A 26074-nucleotide genomic window follows, 5' to 3' on the forward strand; every position below is an offset into this window, starting at 1 on the left:
AGGTGCCCAGTATTCTGGTGCCTGCTTGAATATTATTGGGGGTATACCGTTGGGGCCTGGAGCTCCCTCTGTTCTCCCTTTGGAAATCCTATTAGTTATTTGTAGAGTCGTGATTGATAGTGCTTCGTTGATTGTCGAGGATTCTTTGAGTGGAGGCAAGTATTCTTTGCTCCTGATGTTGGTTTCGCCAGTTTCTTTCCATGTTTCGTTGGTGTCGCAGAAGTGTGTGCTAATATGGGTTGTCCAGGCATCTTCCGTCACATGGGATTCCATCGCCTGGCTTTGCTGGTTGATCAGGCCATTAATCTTTTGCCAGAACTGTGCGCTGTTGTTTGTCTTTGCATCGTGTAGGAGTTTTCCCCAGAATGTCTCATCTGCGTCCTTTTTTAGTTGCCATATTAATTTCCTTCGGTCGCCTTTTAACTGTCTTAAAGCCTGGTAGGCGGAGGGATCTATTTTTGCTCTTCGCAGAGTGTGGTTAATTTGTGTCTTCAGTCTTTTTAGATTGGTATAATTTGGGAAGTTATGGTGGCTCTTGTGTATCGCATCGCTGGTCTTGCCTACTCGCTTTGTATGCACGTTTCTTTCAGCGATGTCTTTCATTTTTTTTGTGAATACCTCCCAACGTATTATCAGGTTTAATGATTCGGACTGCGCTTCGTGGAGAGCGTGCTTCGCTTGCTCTAAAAGGTTTTGTGGGTCGGTAACTTTACATTTTACCCGTCTTTCGTTTGTTGTAAAGTCCGTACCCAGGTTGTTGGCGCCTGGCGGGTTTGGTATTGTCGGTGTGTTTATCGTTGTTTCTTGGGGCAGGTGGTCGCTGTAATCCATGAGGACTTGTGGTATTGCTGCATCGTAGAGTAATATTGCGCTTGAGTTTAAGGATCGACGAGTCAAATGTTATCGCTGAATACCTTTCGCTCGTACGCCAAGCAATTTGAGCATAAGTCAGGCTTAAATGTGCAAATGGCTTTGTGAATCAAGCCCATTCTATTTCTCCTTCCAAAATGTCTGCCATGATGTAGAACACAATAACAGCTTTGCTTTATTGTTCGTAAGCACCAGAAGAGAATTGCGCATAAAGTCCAAGCAGTCTATCTCACACGCAGTTCCATTGTGAACACGGTTCTCTTTCTAGAAATAACAGTTCATATATTAGAGTAATGGTTAACGTTTAATTCAATCTGTACTTCATCAGTATAACTCTAAGCATTGTTGCACCTACCCCAAAACTCAGAAACAAATCACCTCCTACGAATTGACCAATGACAGATAACACTGAAGCTGATTTTTTCTGAGTGGAAAGGCTGTATTCACCTGTCAATCCATACTGAGTGGGCCATGTTCAACTTAGCACTAGGATGATCACCTCCATCCATGTATTCACAGACCCAGCTTCCAGACCTGGATTTCTAACCAACAAATCATTGCTATCAGATGTGTTAACTTGATCAATTCAATGAAAGCAAAACCCCAAATGTGATATACTACCACACAAAAGTCCAGGCTCGGAAATAGAGCCTGTGATGACATGGAGTGAGATGGCCACCATTCTTCATAATACTAAATTACTAGAATGCTCGTCCAGCTTCATCCTGTACACAATATCTGTAGTGATCAACATACCACTACTACATATATTTATCAGTCTTGCTTTGTATGCGGTATTTTGTGCCTTTATTTCTCGAAATCTATGAAATTCTTGAAAAGATTTTTTTTTTAGAAAGAACCAGAAGATAAATCAGCCAGAATAAAAGGAGTAAGAACAAGAGATGAGATGAATGACATGAAGGCAGGCTTGGCACACTGACAAGGCCAGTGCAGCACTTCCACTTCAAATGTTATTGAAATATTGTTCGCAATACCTCACATTTCATCAATTATTGATGTTTTGGCAAATCCTTCTCGATTCCGCCTTCCAGGATTCAGAAGGTTCATGAGCAGATTGCTTTAATTAGAGGATCCAGAGAGGTCCATACCAGCTCCTGAGTCTCTGCTCAGTCCAAGATTTGAAATCAAGGCTCAGACAGCAGCACTTACAATCACTGGTCTGGCGGCCTTTGTGTTTGGTGGTCTTTATGATGGCAGTGAATGAATTGAGGCAAATCATAAGCCATGAGGGAGGTCCAGTGATTTGATAAGCATGGACCAAACAACACTGTAATGGTAAAAGAATAATCACCAGGCTCGAGACTCAACATTTCGATGAAGAATGACCACAATTGAGAATGCATTCCCAAATGTGGTAATATGAAATGCGAGTTATTTTGCCGTTTCCCATTTTACTTGTGTGTTTGTTATTTGGTGGTGGTGGCACCTTTGAGGAGTCAGAGTTAGTCTCTATCTGGTTCAGTAGCACACAAAGTGATTTTCCTTTTATCACCGGAAGAACCCTTTCCAACATTCAATTGGTAACTGGTTACTCACAGTATAATTTAGAACTATTTAGGGAAGAGCATTTTCTAGCATGGTCACATGGTTACTTAACCTTTTATCCAATACCAAGACAGCAAGAATAGTAGTGGTTAGTATTCCAAAACCATTTTGTGTAAAAAATAGCCTTAGACACAAATATCGTTTAAAAAAAATACTGCGATGTTGGGAATATTGTGGGACCGAATATAGAAGCTAAGAATGTTGATAATAAGGTCTTTTATATCATTTTTTAAATAAAGTTGTAGATAATGAAAACATTTTAATTGTTGAGTTTTATACGTTTTCGGTTTATAAGTCAATATTTTCATGTTGATTATTGTTTAATTTTTTTGTGTTCTGTTTTTTTGATTTGGTAATCCATTTAAAGGTTTTTAGGTCTCGTGACCTACAATGCGTGCAAGCGCATTGAGGGAGCGAGAATTCAAGTGCTCAAATTCCTCGTGAAACCACGGGCTTCGTTCCTGCGGTTTTCTTGAAGTTCATGTGAATCACGTGAGCAAACAAGCACGCGCATTCACGGCCGCACAGCACGTCAAAGGGCTTCGCCCAGCGTGCGCTCTGCGGCTTCTCCTCCCCTAAGGCTTCTCCTCCCCTAATTAATCATGGCTGGCTGGCCGGCTGGCAGGCTGGCCCCCACACACCATCCCCCTCCGCTCTCTCCCCCACGGATTGCCCATGTACGTCTAGCAAGGCTTCTCCTCCCCTAAGGCTTCTCCTCCCCTAATTAATCATGGCTGGCTGGCCGGCCGGCAGGCCGGCCCCCACACACCATCCCCCTCCGCTCTCTCCCCCACGGATTGCCCATGTACGTCTGGCAAGACCGCCGAGAAAACCTCATGTGGCAGGCAATGTGCATTAAGGTAATGTCTTCATTCTCCTCCCCCCCGTGCTACTCTAAGAAGTTGCGTCAGCGATGTAAATGAGCACAAGATGTTGTTTCGAGTCATGCGAGATGCAAAACCGATTACTGTTTGCCAATCCCGTGCACGGGATCAGCCCCTCCCCACCAGTAAGTGGTTCACGTATAGTATTACTCCCTGCCACTGTGGGTAAATCAACAGCTAAAGTCTTCTTAGGTAGAGTTCCCGTTTTGTAACACTGAGGCTTGCACTTCATTACTTGCAAGTCGAATAACAGACATCCGGAACAACTAAGCTGCTTCCCCAACTCAGTGCTGTAAAGATGTGCTTCAGAAATAAGTGAACTGATAAATACATAAGTGCGCCGCAATAATTAGCAAAAATACAAGGCCGAACATGTGACAAATGTTTCTGTAACATTCACACGGTTCAGAAACCGGATGCAGAAATGAAGCCCGCTTAACGCCTTCATTCTCTCTTACGGTCCGGGATTTTCATTTCTCCATGTTTGATGTAAAGCGCTGGGCTGCCCAAGTGGCGATGTTGGCGCTACATAGCTCCCGTAATAAATAAATAAATATATCATGGTGGCCCGGGCCTGGCAAAGATACCACGGGTAACGGAATGAAGTGCATTGATTCATCGAGTTTAAAAAGGGTCGACGTAACAGATTGATTGTGCTTTTTGAATTTTAAGTGTGAGCTTGCACCAGTAATGAACTTAGGCATGTGTAAGGTAAGCGTTGCGTACATTGTCTCAGCATACGGGCGCGTTTTATGTGCATACTGTACATATGCCTACGTTTCATGGAAAAGGCGGGTCTCTTAGGAAAGAGCTGCAGGAATATAATCAGCAAGAACAGAGCCAAGGTGTTCATCACGCCAGGCAAAATACGACCTTGCCGCTGGAGCGCTCTTCAACCACTAAAGGCCAGTTTTCGGGCCTTTTCTCCATGCATAGCGCCACCACGTGGTGGTGCGCCGAGGATGCTGCCTTAACTAGCCTCAAGGGAGTGCCAGTCACGGTATCGTGAAAACTTCTTACCCCAGGCACGCTCAGATGCGTAATTTACCATGTGTAACGTACTCATCCCCTCACCCCTCTCCTGGCGTTGCCAATAGGTCTCGCAGTAGGAAAGTTGGAGCTATTACAATTGCAAATAACAATGCCTTTTATTTTTTTTTTCATTTTAAAAACATAAAGGGCTTTGTCATTTACAAAACCAATAGCTCCAACTTTCCTACTGCGAGACCTATTGGCAACGCCAGTGCTTGTTCATTATATTTTTCGGCCGGTTGTTGGGTTTCTAGGGCAGGGAATAGGGTGAGAAGCATGTTACATATTTCCTTTTAATTTATTATCAATTTCTGTTTGTTTTAATTGGTTAATTTGATAACTATATATCTTTTAAGTTATGTAGTAGATAATTTTAACAAAATGTTCCCCTTTTTACTTGATAATTGGTTAACTGGATGATTGTGGTAATTACTTAATTGTTTTTAATCATTTCGATATTAATTAGCTATGTTACATTTAAGTCTTTTATGTAATCAATAATTGTATACTTTTATTATATTTATTTTAAATAATGTGCATATTTTCTGTGATTAATTTAATTTGTTTTTTGTTTTTGTTGTAATTTTCGGACAATAGGGTGGGAAGTATTTTAAATATATTTTTAAAACAGATTTACTACATTTGAATGTATTTTGTGTCTAATTTGTTATGCTTGTTTTATGCTTTTAGTTTTTAATAAATATACATTATATAATGTTACAAATATTTGTTACTTTTTTATGAAAATGTATTTTATGTTTTATCTATTTTATATATATTAATTTTAATTTGTATTAATTTAGAATATGGGAAATTAAATCTGAGCTTTCTAAAGTTTAATATTTTCCCCAATTTGGCTGATGCTGGAGTGGGAATAGCAGTTCTCAACCCTCCAAAATCCAACACTTTCCCTACTGTTACTTAAGTTGAAATGGGAATAGTAAATCAAACACCTCCAAAGTCCAACATGTTCCATATTGTTGCTTTTGTTGGAGTGGCAACAGTAAACTTAACCCCTTCAAAGTCCAACACTTTCCCTACAGATGCTCAGATTGGAGTGAGAATAGTAAATATGCCCCCTCCAAAGTCCTACTCTTTCCGTACTGGTGTTTGCATTGGAGTGGGACTAGTAAATATGACCTCTTCAAAGTCCAACTCTTCCCCTACTGTTGGTTCCGTTGGAGTGTGAATTTAAATCTAACCCCTCCAAGGTCCAGCACTTTCCCTAGTGTTGCTTATATTGGAGTGGAAATACTAAATCTACCCTTTCAAGTCCAGCACTTTTCCTACTGTTGTTCGGGTAGGAGAGGGAATAGCAAATCTGCCTAGTCCAGGGTGCAACGAGTACCCTTCTGCTGTTTACACTGGAGCAGGAATAGTAAATCCAATTCCTCCTAAATCCAACACTTTCCCTACTGTTGCTTACGTTAGAATGAGAATAGTAAATTTAACCCATCCAGAAAACACTTTCCCTACTATTGTTTATGTTGGTATGGGTATTGTAAATCTGACCTCTCCAAAGTCCAACACGTTCCCCACTTTATGTTGGAGTGGTATCAGGGCATTTTACTCCTCTAAGTGTAATTGTTTTAATCTAATTTTTTTAATTGTTTTAACATACATTTTTTGATGTAATTTTAAGTAAGTAGGTAAGTAGTAAGCTTATAATGCCCACGAATGCCGAGGCGTCTTGGCGCTGAGGGAGGACACATGTTAAGCACAGGTGAGGGACCTTACTTCTGCCTTGTGAAGAGTCATGTCTTCAGTAACTTCCTGAAACGAGGTCTATATGGTTGGAGTCTGACATCGTCCGGTAGCTGATTCCATAGTTTAGATGCTCGATATGTCAGGCTCCAAACCCCCCCCCCCAATCGGGCTAAACCTTTGCTGGCCGATCTAAGGTTACACTGAGGAGTGCACTGTAGAAACAGTTTTTGTTGCTCTGCCACTCCACCCCCCAAACTGGGTTTTATGTACCAGGCACAGCGCTTTAAACTCAATTCGCTGTTGCACCTGCAACCAGTGGAGGGTTTTAATGCTGCCAGATATGTGGTGGAACCAGGGAATGTTCAACAGCATTCTGGATGCTGCATTTTGGATACATTGCATTTTTGAAAGTTGCCCCTTATAAATGCCAATGAGGGTATTACAATAGTCGATCATAGAAAGGATCAAGGCAATGACTACTGATGACCGGAATTCAGGAGGAGTAAAAGGAAAGATTTTACAGAGTACTTTTCAGCTGAAAGAAACATGCTGATGTAAGCTGGTTTATTTGGCCATGAAAACTCAGATGATGGTCCATTAAAATTCCCAAGTTTCTGACCTTTCCTGCGGGTACAGGACAATTTCCTGCCTCTGTCGGCCACCATACCTGGTTCCAGAGTGGTGCATCAGACCCAAACTCCATCACTTCAGTTTTACCTGTGTTAAGTTTGAGATAGTTCTGGTGCATCCAATCCATGATATGTTTTAGACAGCTGTGGAACTTCCCTGCAGTATTGTCCTCATTAGAAGAGATGGAGATGACCAGTTGGGTGTCATCGGCATATGACACTAACGAAAAACCATGTCCTATGTGAACTCAGCCAGAGGTGTCACGTAAATGTTAAAGAGTGTTGGGGACAGTGCCAACCCCTGGGGAACTCCACAGGGGAGGGTGAAGCTCTCTGATTGATGGTTTCCCCAACAGACCCTTTGTTCTCTATCTGCGAGGAAAGAGGTCAGAGGACTGAGCACCCTTCACTGACACCTATTTCCTTCAGCCTTAGAATCAATACTTGATAGTTAACGGTATCAAAAGCGGCTGATAGGTCCAGGAGGATTAAAATGGCCTTGGCAGTGCTGTCCAGTTGTCCACGTATCTCTTCCGTAGCCATAATCAAGGCAGACTCTGTGGAGAGATGTTGTCTGAAACCGTGTTGAGAATGGTCACGAATATTATTCCCCTCTATAAATCCCATTAAATCTTGATTCATTGATTTTTCCAGTATTTTAGCCGCCTGCGGCAGGCAGGAGCTGGGACGGTAATTTTCTTAGCACATGGGGGTCGAGAGAGTTTTTTTAAAAAAGATTGGCCTAATGCAAGCCTTCTTCCACGAGGTGGGCAAAATTCCTGAGCGGATAATGTTGTTGAGGAGAGGGGCAAGTTGGGAGCTGACTTTGTTCGAAGCCAGATGAATAATCACCGGAGGACAGGTTTCTGCTGGGGATCCAGATTTAGCTGCTAATAGCAAGTCATTTGTTCTTTCCATGGAGAGAAGTGAGAAACTGCTGAGCTGACTGTATATGGCCAGCCTGGCAGAGCTATCTGCCTCCTGCATACTAATGTTGCAGGGGCTTGATATTTTACCTTCCAGTTTGTCGTAAATCCGTTGAATTTTGTCTGGAAGAAACTTGCCACCTGATTGCAGAAATTCTGGTCCGGCACAAATTTGTTTTTTAGGTTAAGTTTAGACAGTGCCGTTGTCGTCTTAAAAAGCTCACGTGATGAGTTTTTAGCCTCCTATATTTTGTTAGTGAAGTACAGCTTTTTAGCATCAATAATGGCTTGCTTGTATTCCTCTAGGTCACGTTGGTAAGGCAGTTTACTCTGTTCACTGTAATCTGCTCTCCAAGACCTCTCCAGGTGCCTGCACCTGATTTTTGGGTTTATGGCTTTAAGGTCACGATTATACCAAGGGACAGAAGCCCTTTTTCACCGTTGTTTTAAAAGTTAGTTAAATATAGATTATTTTATATTATTTTTTTTTACTTTTTTATTCATTTGTTGTGTTATTGTGTAAATGTTTACTGTTTTCATATCTTGTGACTGTTATTACTATTACTTTCCATTAGATTTTTTTTAATTTAAGATTAAATTATAATATAATTAGATTTTTTATATTTTGTTTATTGTTTGCAAAGGTTCTAAAATATTTGTCTTTTATGTTTGTAAGTTATATTTTATATAGTTTATATTATGTGTATTTTTTATGTACTATTTTTAAAGTAAATATATGTTTTAAATGTAATATATTGTATAATTCATAGAATTCTACATACCCATTTTTGGATGATATTGTGTTTTTTTTATATCCCTGTTGTCAATACTTTTGACGTTACATACAAAGAATAAAAAAGTTGAATTTGGTGCATCAATATTTTTGGGGTGATATTTTTGTCTGCAATATTTTGTCAGAAAACCATGGATGTATGAGAGAACACTTTCAGGGCTACTCCGGATATCTGGATGTCTGTGTTTTACCATCTAATCAAATGGGAAGGATCACTTGCCCTGCATAACTAGGGTATGCGGGGTTCGTTCTTTCTAGTCCCAGTTAAAAAACCCTCATGCACGTGTAGTTGATGGTAATTCAAGCGGTATATCTTGGTTCTCCGCTAGCCCTCACACATGTCTGCATAATCATTGGGTTTAGTTGTTATGCAACCTCCACCAGGAGGTAATACCCTTTGTTAAGAGCAGTAGTGATCAGTGATAGTGACAGTGATAGAGTGTAGTGAAGGTAGTTAAAAGTCTCTCAATCCCAGATTCGTATTTTAATAGTTCTGGTTTTGGAGGCAGTAAAAACAATGTAGGTGTCTGAGAGTGATTATGACTCTCTCACACTAAAGGGTGTGATCTAGGTCGACATGTTTCAGCCCTTTGTCGCCAGTCGGTCAATTGGGCTTTCTTCAGGACCAGGGTGTAGAGTGTATAGAGACCTCTGGCGTCTCTATATGTGAAAAGTACATGTAGGTATTTCCTAATGTGCCAATGTGAAAGGAAACAATAACTTTCTACTGTTCCTTAGAGGTCGCTCGGTACCTGTGAAAAGAAAATGACAAACTAGACATAGGGATAGGGGGGTGGGTTTACACAAGACTAGTAAACTGGTTTCTAAATACCAGGAACATATATAACGCTCAATAGCATAGCAACTAAAAAATAGCAATACTTTATCTGACCTCCCTAACTCTTAGTCAGGGTCGACTTTCTCATAAATGGCAATCTTTATAATTCATCTCCCAGTTGTTTTAAAAAATGGCACGTTTTCTCTACTCAGTAATGGTGTCCGGTCACCCATTCTGCGGTGACGGTTGCGTCATGATTCATGTTTGTCAAATCTCTTATATGGCTCTAGTTAGTCTATTTGCGCGTAACTAGCTCCATTTTGTACAAACGTGTTATCAGTTTGATTTCTCTCCTCTATAGCCATTGTTTATAACAAACCGTTCATTAGGTTACCATATCAAGTCTCTTTGATGGCTCTAGTTAGTCTCTATGCGTGCGTGCGACTAGCTTCGTTTTGTACAAACGTGTCGTCAGTTTCATTTCTCTCCTCTAGGGCCCTTATACGTATCAATATGTTCATTAAATTACCATGATGCCAAAGTTAGGGTTGGCACTGCCCCCAACACTCTTTAACATTTACGTGACACCTCTGGCTGAGTTCACATAGGACATGGTTTTTCGTTAGTGTCATATGCCGATGACACCCAACTGGTCATCTCCATCTCTTCTAATGAGGACAATACTGCAGGGAAGTTCCACAGCTGTCTAAAACATATCATGGATTGGATGCACCAGAACTATCTCAAACTTAACACAGGTAAAACTGAAGTGATGGAGTTTGGGTCTGATGCACCACTCTGGAACCAGGTATGGTGGCCGACAGAGGCAGGAAATTGTCCTGTACCCGCAGGAAAGGTCAGAAACTTGGGAATTTTAATGGACCATCATCTGAGTTTTCATGGCCAAATAAACCAGCTTACATCAGCATGTTTCTTTCAGCTGAAAAGTACTCTGTAAAATCTTTCCTTTTACTCCTCCTGAATTCCGGTCATCAGTAGTCATTGCCTTGATCCTTTCTATGATCGACTATTGTAATACCCTCATTGGCATTTATAAGGGGCAACTTTCAAAAATGCAATGTATCCAAAATGCAGCATCCAGAATGCTGTTGAACATTCCCTGGTTCCACCACATATCTGGCAGCATTAAAACCCTCCACTGGTTGCAGGTGCAACAGCGAATTGAGTTTAAAGCGCTGTGCCTGGTACATAAAACCCAGTTTGGGGGGTGGAGTGGCAGAGCAACAAAAACTGTTTCTACAGTGCACTCCTCAGTGTAACCTTAGATCGGCCAGCAAAGGTTTAGCCCGATTGGGGGGGTTGAGGGGGGGGGGTGTTTGGAGCCTGACATATCGAGCATCTAAACTATGGAATCAGCTACCGGACGATGTCAGACTCCAACCATATAGACCTCGTTTCAGGAAGTTACTGAAGACATGACTCTTCACAAGGCAGAGTCAATACAAGTCGCAGAACGGAGTGACCGCAGGTAGAAAGGAATGGAATACCGGCAAAACCGTAACGTAATCCCTACCCTTTTTTAAAAAATAACTGAACTACTTATCATTGTTATAGCAGGCCTCCCTGACCCACATGCGATGCTGCAGCGCACAATAATAATTTGAAACACGGGGTAACTTTGGCATCATGGTAATTTAATGAACATGTTGATACATATAAGGGCACTAGAGGAGAGAAATGAAACTGACGACACGTTTATACAAAACAAAGCTAGTCGCACGCACGCATATAGACTAACTAGAGCCATCAAAGAGACTTGATATGGTAACCTAATGAACGGTTTGTTATAAACAATGGCTATAGAGGAGAGAAATCAAACTGATAACACGTTTGTACAAAATGGAGCTAGTCACACGCAAATAGACTAACTAGAGCAATATAAGAGATTTGACAAACATGAATCATGACGCAACCGTCACCGCAGAATGGGTGACCAGACACCGGTACTGAGTAGAGAAAACGTGCCATTTTTTAAAACAACTGGGAGATGAATTATAAAGATTGCCATTTATGGGAAAGTTGACCCTGACTAAGAGTTAGGGAGGTCAGATAAAGTATTGCTATTTTTTAGTTGCTACGCCATTGAGCGTTATATATGTTCCTGGTATTTAGAAACCAGTTTACTAGTCTTGTGTAAACCCACCCCCCTATCCCTATGTCTAGTTTGTCATTTTCTTTTCACAGGTACCGAGCGACCTCTAAGGAACAGTAGAAAGTTATTGTTTCCTTTCACATTGGCACATTAGGAAATACCTACATGTACTTTTCACATATAGAGACGCCAGAGGTCTCTATACACTCTACACCGTGGTCCTGAAGAAAGCCCAATTGACCGACTGGCGACAAAGGGCTGAAACATGTCGACCTAGATCACACCCTTTAGTGTGAGAGAGTCATAATCACTCTCCGACACCTACATTGTTTTTACTGCCTCCAAAACCAGAACTATTAAAATACGAATCTGGGATTGAGAGACTTTTAACTACCTTCACTACACTCTATCACTGTCACTATCACTGATCACTACTGCTCTTAACAAAGGGTATTACCTCCTGGTGGAGGTTGCATAACAACTAAAACCAATGATTATGCAGACATGTGTGAGGGCTAGCGGAGAACCAAGATATACCGCTTGAATTACCATCAACTACACGTGCATGAGGGTTTTTTAACTGGGACTAGAAAGAACGAACCCCGCATACCCTAGTTATGCAGGACAAGTGATCCTTCCCATTTGATTAGATGATATATGACCCAAGGAAACTGAATGGATCACGTATTCCTTTCCTCCCCCCACATTGATCTCGGGTGTCTGTGTTTTACATCAGAATAAATGATTTTGCCTGGGAGTGTCACTTTCGAGCACAACTTTCTGCTCGCTGTGCTTTGTGTCCTTTCTCTACTTTATGTCACAGGAAAATGCTGCTGTGCAGCTGTATGGCTCAGGGTTGGAATCAGTGTGCATGTCAACTAAAACCAGCTCTGTCAAAACCAACAATGGGAAAAGTTGGCAAATCCACTTTGGTTCATATCTGGCTGCCATTCGAAATTTTGAAAACTCACTGACTGCAGGTGGAATCCTGTTGCAACCTTCCCTCCAAAAACAGAATATAAATTCAACTTCTTGGACCAATTAATGAGTGTGATCTTTATTTGCTATGCAAGACTTGTGTTCCTAAGGATATGAAACAATGTAGCCCATCTACCACAAGCTGGGACCAAATTGTCACCGGAGCGCGTGTCAGGGACAAAGACAAGCATAAAGACAACAATGCTACGAAGAGGTAGCTGATTTGTGGACTGTTAATGCATTGTGATTTAGTGCTCTTTAAAAAGGTACATCTTCTACTCTTTTCTGAATTGGAGTAGCGTTGTGGCGGTCCTGATGGATTCAGGGATATTGTTCAATATCCAGGGTACATAGATGGAAAATGTTTCCTCTCTTTTTTTAGTAAAATGGTGTCCTGGCTGTGGGTGTGCTGAGAACCACCAGAGATGGTGAGCTTGATTGAAAGTTAAAGGGGGGGTTGCTGGTTGTGATGGCTTTGTACATGAAGTAGCTAGTTTTGAAGGCAGCTCGGGCAGATGTAGATGTGGTCTGGTTAAATGGAAGCCAGCTAGCCTGTCGAAGAGCTACTTACAGGTACAGACGCACCAAGAATGAGGGGCAAATGAAAAACCCAGGCCCACTTGCCAGCCCTCCACGGACTGTGGAGCCTACCTGAGTAAGGCATATGAAACATTGGAGATATAACCAAATTGTCCAGAAAATATTTATTAACAATGAAAGAACAGGTGAGTAGGCCTTTTGTTTATTTATATATTAGCTTGTTTTATACAGTGCTGTGTATTGCCTTTTGGCCTTTTTAGTGCGTTGTTTGATTAGTGACATAGCATGGAACACTTGCTCACCCCAACAATAATGCAAAACTTTATTTTACATCAGGACACATGCATATTGTGCTACGGCTCACATGCTTATGTCTAGCAATACTGTACTGTTAACCATTTCATCAATGAAGGGCCCCATGTGCAAAACTTTTCGATTATAAAAATGGTTCCCAAGATATTGTGCTTTAGTAATAGTCATTTCCGGTCGGCCTACGAGAACCCCTTAACCGGCTGGTACACAAAAATATTTTGATTATGAATAGCCCATTCCAGTGTGGCCTTTGAATATCCACTCCTCCCATTGACAGTGGAACACCTGCAACTTGTAGGATATCTGGCAATCTCTTGGTGGGCTAAAAAAACTCAGAGGCAACTGTGCAAACCTTGTAACAAGTATTGCTTTTGTCCTGAAGCGTCAGGAGCGAGATACTACAGCAATTTCCCTGCAAAGAACCACTCTTTTAGGCTTTGACTCTTAGAGGATGATGGTGGTGCCCAGTCAAGCTTGCTCTTGAAGAGCAGAGTGGGGTGAGGTGGAACACTTAGCTAAAGATTGCGTGAGAACGGCACCCAATATATTTATACTCTTATGGCAAGGTTCTGACGTTATAACAATAAGTCTTTATTTACACTTAAAGGTTCTACTAGCCTCTGGCTTTACAAGGTTAGCAGGGGGCATTTGTACCCTTACACTAAATATGGATGCGGCGCGGAGTCACATTAGTGGTGTCACACAAGGGTGGTCTCTGCCCTGCAGGGCGAAGGCAACATTCTATGCAGCTAATGTTTCCAAGTCATATTGGTCATTTGATGGATGATCAGAACTTTAAGATGGGCATATGTGCTTCTGATGCCTCGGCCTAAATGTCTTAAGATGGATAAGGTTCAGATACATAAGGTCAAAGATCTTTAAGGAGTTGTCTGCCTTTCCACACAGTCCCCAATGGCAGAATATGTCACAGTTCAATGACACACTCAGATGAGGGGTGATGACTGAAGGGTTTGCAGGTCTCGGGAGAAGATGGCAGCTTTAAAGGCATCAAGGAGCTTCTGATCAACTTGCAAGTTGTGATGAAGACCTATGTCTCAATGAATGTGCAGCAAAAAAGCAACACCATTATTAGTGGAAAGCGCTCCTCAGACAAGCCGAGGGACAACAGTGGTTCATTCCAAAGATATCTTCAGCTCTTACCAGTTACTGCTGGAAGCAAGTGATGATGAGAATCCTTGCTCTCTGTGAGAATCGTCTTGAGTTGGGTGAGGCAGGAGCACCAGTCTCCAGTCTAGACGGAAGACCTCCCTTTGGTTAGTGATTCTCATAGCAGGCATGCAAATAGTTAGATCTTGATTCTTAGGGCTGGTAAAACAGTTTCTCAGCATTCAAGCCAGTCTAACCTTTTCTCATCAATCTTTCGGTAATGCAAGCTTTTCACAGTCCTTAGAGTCTGGTCTTGACCTTTATTTAGAGGATAGCCAGTGTGCCTGTCCCGGGAGGTAAAGGTGAATACATTCACTGGATCACTGAACCAGAAAATATCCTTAAATATTGGCAGTTGGGGAGCAGAACCAGTCATTTAAGATGGGGGATACAAATAGGCTCAAGAGAATCTGGATGAAACCTAAGTTCAGTATCTTAGCAATCCACATCCTTCAAAGTCCTGATCTCAAGGCGATGACAAACATGCAATAATACCTTTGAATGCAGCCCTTCCACCTATCAGGGACATAATATTACTGGGCCTGTTCTCTTCTACCAGAGCTGACCAGAGGGATAGGGATGGGCATTCACTATATTTCCTTTGTGAGGTGTTGCTGTATCCGTGCTCTTTGCAACAGCTATGGTAAACTAGATACTTCATTTCCAGGCCCTGAGACTGTCCTGTCCCAACTGGTCAGCATCAGTGGGGTCAGTATAATGGATCCCTTGTTCCAGTCAGTGTTTTAGGTAATCAGTCAGACACACAACAACCTGGGTACAATGAGAGCTGGCCTTTAGCATGGGCGAGCTGGACCCAAGGCCAGGGTGCCACTTTTCAGAGGGGCGCATGGAGCTGGGTGCAATAAGGTTATGTCAGCAACAGCGCCCTTCTCATCTTGCTCCAGCTTTGTCCTTGTCCCTGCCTCTTCATTTCTGTCTGATTTGACTGTTTGAATTCGGGGAATTTTTTAACATTTTTTTAATTGTTGAGTTTTATAAGTTATAGCTCCCTTCCTTGGCCTCCATTCACCCTCTGACTCCTGCTGGCACACATCAACAAAACCATCATCTGTGTGAGGCAGCTAAGCTATAGGTGATGTAGGTGAGCAGGGAGAGGTCTGGAGATGTGTGTGTTCAGAGGCCAGTCCCGGCTTATCCAGGTACTGACCAGTGAACACAAAAACGACCCCCTGCTGCCTCATTTAATTTACAACCATCAACAAGGGCACCAAATTTCTCTCTGACCACGCCCAGGGTGCTATCTTATCAAAAGGCCACCTCGGAGTACAGTGGCCCAAAAAGGAAGGGGAAAAGGGGTCTGCAGAGATTGTACATTCAGGGGACAGCATGGGAAATGATATCTGTACCTGTGAAGTCTAATCATGGTAACACAACCTCTCATGAACACTTAAACATAAATACTCACTCACATTCGCTCTGAGAGGCCAAACGGTAGGGGGGTAGCTTGGTCAGTAAGATTGGTGGGGTGGGGGAGCTTCAGATTTCCCGGCCATCACTCTGGCACATAATGTTAAAATACATTACAGGACAATCTGGGTGCATGAGAGGGGGCTAAGCGGCAGTGGAAAAGGAGAGGAATGTGGTTTCATAGGGTACTAAGTGAGACAAAGCACATTGTTTTGTGAAATACCCAACATTTGTGAAGGCGTTCAAACAGAGTGAGGGAGAGAGTGTGTGTGCGCGCTTTTGTCTTTGTGTGCAGTGTCAGCCATCACTAACAAATAATGGTGGGGCATGTGGGGGAGCGCGTGGAGGGGACGGGTTATTAATAATAAAATTAAAATTCACCTGAATATGCCGGCCACCTTCCACGTTGCATTGCTCCTGCTGTCCTCTTCCTGGTCCTGGCAGCCCCTGGGACAGACTCCCATCCAATCCCCGTGCTGCAGGGCAGCAGGAGCATTGGCCTGAGCGGGCAAGAAAGACGCTCTGCTCAGGTCATGAAGTCATTTACGCCGGGACACTCTGTTGAGTAGCCATGCGTGCTATAAATAAATATAACATAACATGAAGTCTGTGGGGCTTCTGCAGCCCAGCTGCTGAAAGCAGCCGGGCTGGAAAAACCTAAGTGTGCATGTGAGTTTTGGTCGGCTCAAGATGGACGGCCAAACACATATGCACACTTAGGGAGTGCACAAGCACTCCCCCTCCCCCATCCATTGCCCTGCCCTTCCCTCCACAAGCCCACTCAGAGCTGGCAAACGAAAAATAAAACTATCCTAGAAATATCGTTTTATTTTTCATTTGCTGGCTTTGTGCCAGGCAGTGGGGCGACACTCCTCTGCCACTGCGCAGGAGCCACCACTGTGTTTGTGTAATAATTCCTGGTGAATCCGACAGACACCTCACCATAACCGACTGAAAGCTCCTGTACCTATCTATTTATCACAAAATACATTTATTAGGGGGTGCAACACCAAAACAACCCCCTCGAAGCGATGACCCTGCCCAATGGGGGGTAACTTCAAGGCCTCTGAATGCTCTGTCACATCCGTTAGTTTAAATAGATCAGGGAGCGAGGGAGGACAGCAGTAAGGTGACCAACCATCTGTAAATTTCACGGACTGCCCGTTATTTGGGTCCGTTGTCCATGAGCATTTCTTTCACAGAGGCCATTTGTCCGTAATTTTGGGGATGGCACCCAGCTGTGTTGTTGCCCTGGGACAATCGGAGCCAGCTCGCACTTTTCTGAGGCTGCAGCAGCCCCTCTCCGACGGCGCTCAGTCTTTGACCAGGCCCATTGTCAATCTGATGTGGCTGATTATCACCTAAAGAATGACAATGGGCCAAAGGTGTGGAGAAGCAGGGGGTGGGGGGGTGTGGAGGGGGGTCAGATCAGTGTTCCATGGCCCTTCCTAACTTTGATATGTGACTCGCAGACGAGCACAGGGCAGAATAACGAACAAATAAAAGCAGGAATGATCACTGTGATGCAGCTTTGTGTGTATGTGGGGATAGGCAGATGGTGCAGAAGTAGCCAAAAGCAGTGACAGAAAGAGAAATAATGATAATGTGTGGTATCTGGTTCTTGGTAAATCAAAAAGAAGCACAAGACAAATGGAGTGAGAAAGCGAAGGAAGAATAGAAACAAATAATGTAAGAAAGCTGGAAAGATAGAGAAAGATTTAGATTTCACAATGGAAGGAAGGACAAGAGGATGATCAAATAGAAAAAAGGAACACAAAATGAATGTTAATGTGGAATATGGAAATATGAAAAGAAAATGAAATATGAATTTAAAGAATAGAGAGAGTGAGACAAAATGAAAGGCTGCACAGACAAAGATGGAAAGAAAAATAAATGGAGGAGGTAAAGATGAAAGTAGAGAACAAAGGTGGATAGAAAGGACATGAGGAAAAAAAATGAAAAGATGGACAGAATAAAAGACAAACGTCAATATAGGTAAATGCAGTTTTTGGCCAAGTTTCTTTCCTGCTGTAAAAAGCATACTTTTGCATTATTTTTGCAAATTTTCATCAGGGAAACAATTTTCACAGACTTCAAAAGGAAAGACAGGGCTAGCTCACTTTGCTCCTTTTTTAGTGCCATATAAAGCGGGGGTATTTTAGTTTTCTGGCCTCTGCCTTCCAATGGGCCCTTGTGTAGTTACAGCATGTGGCGTGCCATCCTCTGCATAGTTCTAGGGCACAGCATGCTGCTTTTGTGGAGGAGCCATGCTGGAGGACCTAGCTACATTTTGAAATATCCGTCAGGAAGAAAGGCAAAGCCTTCCGAGGGCTTTGCGTGCCTGCAATTTTGGGGCCATAACAACAATGTCTATTTAACTCTGGTGATTAAAGTATCTCTTGGAGAGATCTGAGGTTTCACTAATCCCTGTTTTGACTCATCATAAAGAAGCAAAGAGGCATAATGCTCCTCTTGTAAAGCACAAAGTGTAACATTCAGAGCAAAGTATTTATTTGTATAATAATTGTAAAGACAACCTCAACAACTATGTTATGTGTTTTACCCACAGTTTGTATTTCAGGGTCACTGGAATTATGTGATTGTGTGGCTTCAACAGTTTCCGCATGATTATGGATTTGCCACATGTGCCACATAATCCATCATTAGCTGAATATAGCTGAAGATTCTAATTTAAAAAGTGTCTTCCTCAAATGGTTAAAAAACTAAAAAGGCAGTGATGTATTGCAAAGGCCCTATGTAAAGTTTGACTGGTCACCTTCCTTTGCATATTACTATAGTTGGGTGTTATATGGGTACTAATGAGGTACAACCTATGACCAGAAAGTGTTAAAATGTGCAAAAATGAGACATTAATATGCTAATATTATGACAAAATGTGCAGCATTCCGCTGCATAAATTCCCTTTTCTTGCAAAATTTAGTCAACCCTGCAGCATAATTTGGCCCTGTATATACCTACCAGTATGGCTGCCATGTGGCTCGTGTATCTTATAGCCCTCCTTGTCTTAAGTAACAATTTCCTATATATTGATTTACATACTTATATGAGTCATTGTCTCTGAACAATAAGTGTGTGATCTAAAGCGCATAACACTCTACATTTGGCTGAGCATCACCGTAAAATAAATGACATATACAAGAGGGTAGGTCTATATAGAGATGAGGGGCAGCATGGGAGGTAGTTAGTGACAGAATCTGTGCAGAAGGAGGTATTTGGTGAAGGGGTGTAATGAAGGCCTCTGCCTCCCCTGCAGTGTGGGTGGGACAACACTTCAAAGGAACTCCAAACTGTTAACAAAATATCATATGAAATACCACAAAAAGACCTGCACAGTTGCTCAAAGCTGTGCACATTTCAAAACGGTGAGGTGCACGATTGTCTCAACTTAATATGAACTTATTTTGACGTGTACTTATGTTGCTTGTCTGTTTACTTACTTATACACTATTGCACGACCTCCTCTGATGTGTCTGAAAACGTACCTTTTGTCTGAAATTTCTGTCCCTAATTTTGACCTTCTGTCCTGAATTTTTGTCCTGAATTTTGACCCTTTGTCCTGAATTTTTAAACTCACTGTCCTGAATTTGCAACTATGCCAGTTGGTCACCCTAGACAGCAGACCCAGGGTTATATAACGCTCTGTGAATCCAGCACTTTACTTTCAGTTGGACGGCCTGTTGTACTGGCAGCCATTGCAGACTCTGTCGCGTCTGCTGTCTTGTTTTCGTCTGTCAGATTCCTTCTGACAGTGGTGAGTTTTTGGATACCGAGGCAGTAGCCTCATTACTCCACAATCATTTTGAATTTTTTAGTCGCTGTTTAGATTGTCTTATTGATGTGTGACGCTTTGTCACAGTTGAGGTTGCATCACATGGTCATCTCAGTGATGGGCCGCGGGTAGCGGTCGATTGAGTATGCAGAATTGTCAGCATGTTTCCTCAGGGGGTCTGTCGCGTCTGAGAGGGATGAATGAATTATAACACCAGCTGCCACCAACCAGTGCTGACGTCATGTCCTGAGCATGGAAACCGTCAACGCCCTCGCAATTTAGGTGGAGACCTCCCCCATCAGTTCAGTCGGAGAGTTCCGCAGTTAACAACATCAAGTGCAGCAGCGCCAGGGGGGCTAAGGATTGCAAACTCCTACGCAAGAACAAAAGGGTCAGAAAATAATAAAACCGGGGGAGTCGTGGCACGGTGTGTCTGCACATCGACAGGTTGTATGTTGTCACTTACCAAACAGATTGGGGCTCACAAGAATATATGATTAAATGAAATATTGTTTAAAGAAAAAATACTTTGACGGATATTATATTCAGTCGGCGGAGGGGTCGTTTTAAGTGGGTGTGTGAAGGGTGCTGTCACCGCCCCACAAGTCCCCATCTAAAATAGCACGCTGACGTCATATGCGTCATATATTGCAGGCGTAGAGATGCCAGCGTTCTGGAGAACAGAAGATGCCAGAGCTGGCATGGATGTTGAGGTTTTGACCTGAGGTGCGGTGGGGAAGATTAACACATAATCCGTCTGGGGACAGAATATGTCAACACTGGAGTAAAAGGATGGAAATCCCTTTATTCTATTGGGCTGACTTCCCTAGCAACTGACAACTCGTATATGTTCTACTACTGCTAAGAGTTTTGTTTAATTAATAATCCTAAATCTGCTTTGATGTCATGCTATGTACACCACAAAGAATCCAATTAAATGTGATTTGCAGTAGGAAAGGTGTGAGTATGACCATTTAAATGCACTTTGAATCCTATATTTCTCTTGAGTTTGAATCCCTTGAAACTAATGAATTCCTGTATTATAACTATGTATCTGTTAATATTGTAACGAAATGTGCTTCTTTTTATCTGTACTTTTATGATTGCTTCTAACAATCGAATAAAGATATTTGATACTGATACACAAAGAATCCATAAAAATGTATGCAACTGTAAAAATCCTGTAGCAGCCTTAGCCTCATGCCAGATGTTGAACTTTATACCCACATGAATATACAGAGTGTCTTAGTGAATGTAGTGTGCTTCAAGCTACAGGGAAGTCGCACATGTATTTGATTGGGCTGCACCAGTTTGCCCCATCCTACCACAAAGCTATACTCACAACCGCCAAGTAGATACCTAAAAAAAAATGTAAAACACCACAGAATAGATTTCAGTATTAACAAGCATTGGCTTAAGCACTCCAGGAGAGCGGTTGTGCTTTCTAGCTGTCTCCCTTGTGTGCTTCTTCCAACCCTATCTTAATCCCTTTCGTCTGCAAGCTTCTCTAGTTGCTACGGCTCCTTGTTGCTCTCGCCTGTCTGCTTCTCTTTTGCCCCTTTGTCATTTTCTCTTCTGCCCTCCTTGTTGCTCCCACCCTTGTGTTCTTCTTTTCCCTTACTCCCTCCCACTTGATACTCTGAACGGCTACTCCATTGACCCCTCACCACCCCTGTTCCTGGTTCGAATTACTTTTTGGAGGGCTAGGCAGCAAATTGCTGCCGACACTTGTGCTTTAGAAATTAAAGTGTTTTTGTGTTTTTTCATTTTCGTATTCAGATTTTTTCATATACCAATCCAACTAGGATCAGTAAATAAAAACAAGTAGTTGCAAAGCCAATAGGTCTTGCCTAAGCAAGAGCTATTGGCTTTGGTAATGTGTTTTAGTCATGTTGTACACCAGTGTGGCTAGTGTTCAGCATAGCAAAAAGTTAGATGCATGGAGTGGGGCAAATTTGGGTAGACTGGAGTGGGGCAGGTCATAGTAGAGTGGAATGGGGTAGATTGGGGTAGACTATAGTGGGTAGATTTAGGTAAAGTGGGGTAAACTGAAGTGAAGTAAACTGGAGTAGATTGCAGTGGAAAAAAGTGGGGGTAGATTGGAGTGGGATAGTTTGGAGTAGAGTAGGGTAGATTGGAGTAGAGTGGGGTGGATTGGGGTAGATTGGAGTGGTGTGGGGTAGATTGGGGTAGAGTGGAGTACTATAAATTGGAGTGGGGCGGAGTGGGGTAGATTGGAGTGGAGTGGGGTAGATTGGGGAAAAAGGAGCTGAGTGGGGTAGTTTGGAGTGGAGTAGATTATGGTAGATTGTAGAGACATGGAGTGGGGTAGATTGAGGTAGACTGGAGTGGATTGGGGAAGATTGAAGTGAAGTGGGGTAGCTTGGAGTGGAGTGGAGGCAACTGAAGTGGAGTGGGGTAAGTGGTGTGGAGTGGAGATGCATAGAATAGAGTGGCGCACAGTAGAGTGGTGTGTCGTGGAGTTGAGTAGTATTAAGTGGAGTGGTGTGGTGTACCATAAAGTGTCTATGAGTGGAAGGGCGCAGAGTGGAGTGGCATGTCGTAGAGTGGAATGGAGTGTCAAAGATTGGTATGGAGTAGAGTCTACGCAGATAGTCTGATTAAACGTATTCTGCCAGCTTACTCTGTGTTACTCTGCATCAAGAAGGGTCTGACCTCAGGGATGCTTCCTCTAGTTCATCCCCAGCAGCTCACCTGCAAGTGCAGACTAGTGTTAATTGAGTAATGAGAGTACCAGCAGCTAATTTGCCATTGCTACTGGATCACAACTTTCCTATGCAGAGTGCCAGGCATCTCTACTGCAAGCTTCAAAACCATGCCACCATCTTGAAACATTATACTGCATACTCTATCATTTTTTACTGTTCCAGGATGGCAACCCAGGGCGTAGCTTTATTTACTTATTTATTTTTAATTGAAGCACATGCCCTCCACATTAGGCAAAGTGAGCTAAAGAATGATGATGGATTCAACCCAGATCTGTGACTAGGGGTGAGTGTCTGAAAAGTTTAAGTGCTCCATCCATCATCTCCTTGTGTTTGCTTTGTTCGCCCTAAGTTGGCCGGGTATGCCCAGACATGGGTCCCTTGCTCATTTTGCCACTGGATTCAATATAGCCTGGCTGATGAAGGGTGTTACCCAGAAACCGGTCCCAGGATGCTTGATTCCCGTTCAGGGAAGACCTGGCTTGGCAGTTCGGGCTGGACTGTTCCCATGAGGCACAGGGTCAAGGCTGATTTGCATATAGCTGGGTCTGAACTGAGGTGGCGAAGTGAGCTAAAGAATGAAGATGGATTCAACCCAGATCTGTGACTGGGGTGAGTGTCTGAAAAGTTTCAGTGCTCCGTCCGTCATCTCCTTGTGTTTGCTTTTCTCCACATTTAGTTGGCATATATTTGTTGGGGTATTTCGTTCTTTATTTATTTAAGCATATGCTTACACTACAAAGAAAACCACCACCTTATTTTTTAGAAGGCAAATTAGACTTTTTTTCATTCCAAGACTCTTCCCTCCAAATGTCCACAAAGATCAGACTCATACAGTCTACAGTGCTGGTCCAATTTAGGCTGATGTGAGATTAGATAACCTCAGTGGACATTCAGGCTTCAGTATAGCGCACTTCAACAGCTCTGAATTGCACTAGTGGACCGATGCACCAGATAATTAACCTGTGCCTCCTATGCTACTCCTAGGCGACATCTGTCCCAACTATCTTCCTAGTGAGAGGTGTAGTTGTGTAGGAATAGTGTGTCTCTGTGACTGAAGGATTCAAATGGTCTTTTGTGAGTGCAGGACAAGTGATGTACAGTTTGAAAATGTGACTGAGTGTAGAATGAGGTATATGCCTGTGTGAGGGCAGCGTAAGGGGCGTGCTTATGTGGGGACAGCAGTGTGAGTGTGGTGGCATCCCTGCATATTATATCTTTGTGTGCATGCACTTTACAAGAGCCAAACCTATTGGCATTGGTAATACTTTTCAGGGTTATGGATTTGACTTGCAGAAATGCAGTGCATGGAGTGGAAATACAGTAGTGTGTATGAGAACGGTAGTGAGTTTTGATATGGCAGATGCAGACTATGTCAAAAGAGGTTGAAGAGTGTCAGGGGCAGCTGACAGAGTGAGATATCACCCTAGTGAAAAAGCCCAGTAACTCTTCTTCACTAGGGCCCATGGAAACCTAGCTATGAGACTCCTCTACCTCTTCCACAGACATTAGAAAGTTTTAATTCACAGTGTGCTTAATTTTTTTTAATTACTATGTATGTATATATGAGTATGTATTTATTAGACATATGAGCACAATCTTCAACCATGATTTCCATTGCAGGTGGCCCCACCCGTTTTATCTATGCCAACCTTAAAAAGTACTTCTAGCGACAACCACTCCAAATACAATGTAGTGGCACCAGGGCCCAGAGCGCTGATGGCCAAATGAACTTGGATAATTGCTGTATTTAGCACCCCTACAGCAGTTGAAAAGGTCAATTTTCATTGCTTGCACGAGGACTCGTGGCATTCTTCCTACCTACTGCAAGGTGCTAGTGTGGCGAATCTTCCACTGCCCGGGCAGGATATGCTCTAAGGATAGGGTGACCAGAATGTTAAAGCCAAAAACAGGTACATTTCACAAAAATAGAAGAAGGACTACAATGTTACTTCAAGCGAGGAGAGCGCTCCTCAGCAGAGAATTACAGAACAGGCAGAAAGAACATACATAAAATGCAATTTTTAAACCCAGTAGCTTGCTTGTTACTTAAACTGCTTTCTTGAAACAACTGCTAACTATCCTTGCCTTGTAAAACATAAAAAAACACCTCCCGCAGTTTTCAGTCGACCCTCTTTAAAAACGGGGACATGAGCTACATTTCTTGAAATTTGCTGGGACTGGGACCGTCCTGCAAAACGGGGACGCCCGGTCACCCAATCTAATGAGCCTGGCTTCAATACTATAGCAACCAAACCTTGCTTAACAGGTACAACCATTTGGAACGAGGAAAGGTGGGACACTTGTTATTCGTGCTTAAAGACGGACGGATCCTACCACCCATGACAAGGGTCCGTTTCTCGATTCCAGTTACTTACACGACCAATCAGAACTTGAAAGAAGGCGTGTCTGTGCGTGGTGGCCTTTTCTCACCATGGGTGGCAAGTCCCCAACACCCACCCGGCGAGACCTCTGCATTTATAATTTGTGCAATTACCCCGGCCCTGAAACACTGCTTTCAGCACCCGACTTCTTTGGGAATTGATAAAATAAAAAAGGCAAATAAAAAGCAATTACCCTTTCGGAGACGAGAACATTGCCACCTCATAAGCCTCGCCGAAAACCCCTTCCCGCCGCCCTAAGAACTGGTTATTTCTCAGCGCCATGAATATGCAGTTGGTTTAAAATAAATAAAGGACAAAACAACCTGAATTATCCCTCCACGGAGGAAATCCTTTTTGTTCGTGCTGACCTTTTTATATTTCAACATGGTTTCGCGTTTAATGTGGCTCGGCGCGGAGCCTCAATTTCGTGCGTTTTTTTCCATAAAGGGGCCTATTCAGTCCGCTCTGCGCGGGCTTTCATAGCGCAGCGTTACATCTGTCAGACTAATTGAGCACACAGTGGTATGGGAGGCTAACACAACTGGGCAGACCATATTAATCAAGGCGGCGGCATTATGTTAAGGCGCGTTAACAATTGCATAGGAGAATAAAGTACACACCAGCGGGGCAGCCATTGATCCAGAGTCCGTCGTAGGTGACACCGGAGCAGTGAAGGACGGCCCCTTGCCCGCTGAACGTGTCGCCTCGCCACTGCCCCTGCAAAGGAAAAAATACGCACTAATTTTACATTTAAATTGTGACAACTAGCAGCTCCATAAAGAAGGGATTACGACAAAGAGGGTCACAATGGCCCGGCTGGGTGGCCATCGGAGCCGGACGGCTAGTTAGCACTGCCCCCCATGTTTTTTTTATGAGGCGCTGAAAGGGGACCACACAATATCCAAGATTATAGACTGCGCCCCCAGAAGAATGGGTTTTCCGGGGTGCCCAATGTCTTATGTCATAAGTAAATATCTGCTGTGAAAGGAGTGACTGTAATTGGGCGAGTGGGTTCAGGCGCACTTCGACACTCCCTCGACCGCCATTTTAAGTTAATAAAACAGTCTAGGTGCAAATGGCTGCAGGGGGAAGCTGGGGTTTGACTACAAAACACATTTTGCAAAAAGCTGTACTGCACCTGTAAAATTCGGCATGAGATACCAACAAATGTTCCATTTTATATGTAAAGGGTAAAGTTCACAGGAGCACCTTGGCGCTATCTTATAACACAACTACAGATACAAACTGACTTGTGACACATAGTTAATAATCCTCAAACATATGACGGGGAAAACAGAATAAAAAAAAGATGAAAAAGGGGAGACCCTTACTGATTAAAAGGCCACGTCTTCACACACCTGAGAAATGTCAAGAAGGAAGCTATTTTGCTATTGTACAGAAGTGGCTGAAGAATGTTGAGGCTTCCAGTGAATTACAATAGATAGCTAACG

At 42.9% G+C, this 26074-nt stretch overlaps 1 protein-coding gene across 1 annotated transcript in view; it reads right to left on the bottom strand.

Annotated features, from left to right (window-relative positions):
- Window positions 1-26074, bottom strand: part of MORN1 (MORN repeat containing 1) — a 1183152-nt gene that overhangs the window by 945986 nt on the left and 211092 nt on the right. The window contains exon 7 of the mRNA XM_078640924.1: window positions 25244-25340. Coding sequence (XP_078497050.1) covers window positions 25244-25340 — 97 coding nt within the window. The remainder of the gene's footprint in view (window positions 1-25243; window positions 25341-26074) is intronic.

Source organism: Lissotriton helveticus, chromosome 5_1, assembly GCF_964261635.1.
Source record: "Lissotriton helveticus chromosome 5_1, aLisHel1.1, whole genome shotgun sequence".
In the NCBI taxonomy this organism is placed as follows: domain Eukaryota; kingdom Metazoa; phylum Chordata; class Amphibia; order Caudata; family Salamandridae; genus Lissotriton; species Lissotriton helveticus.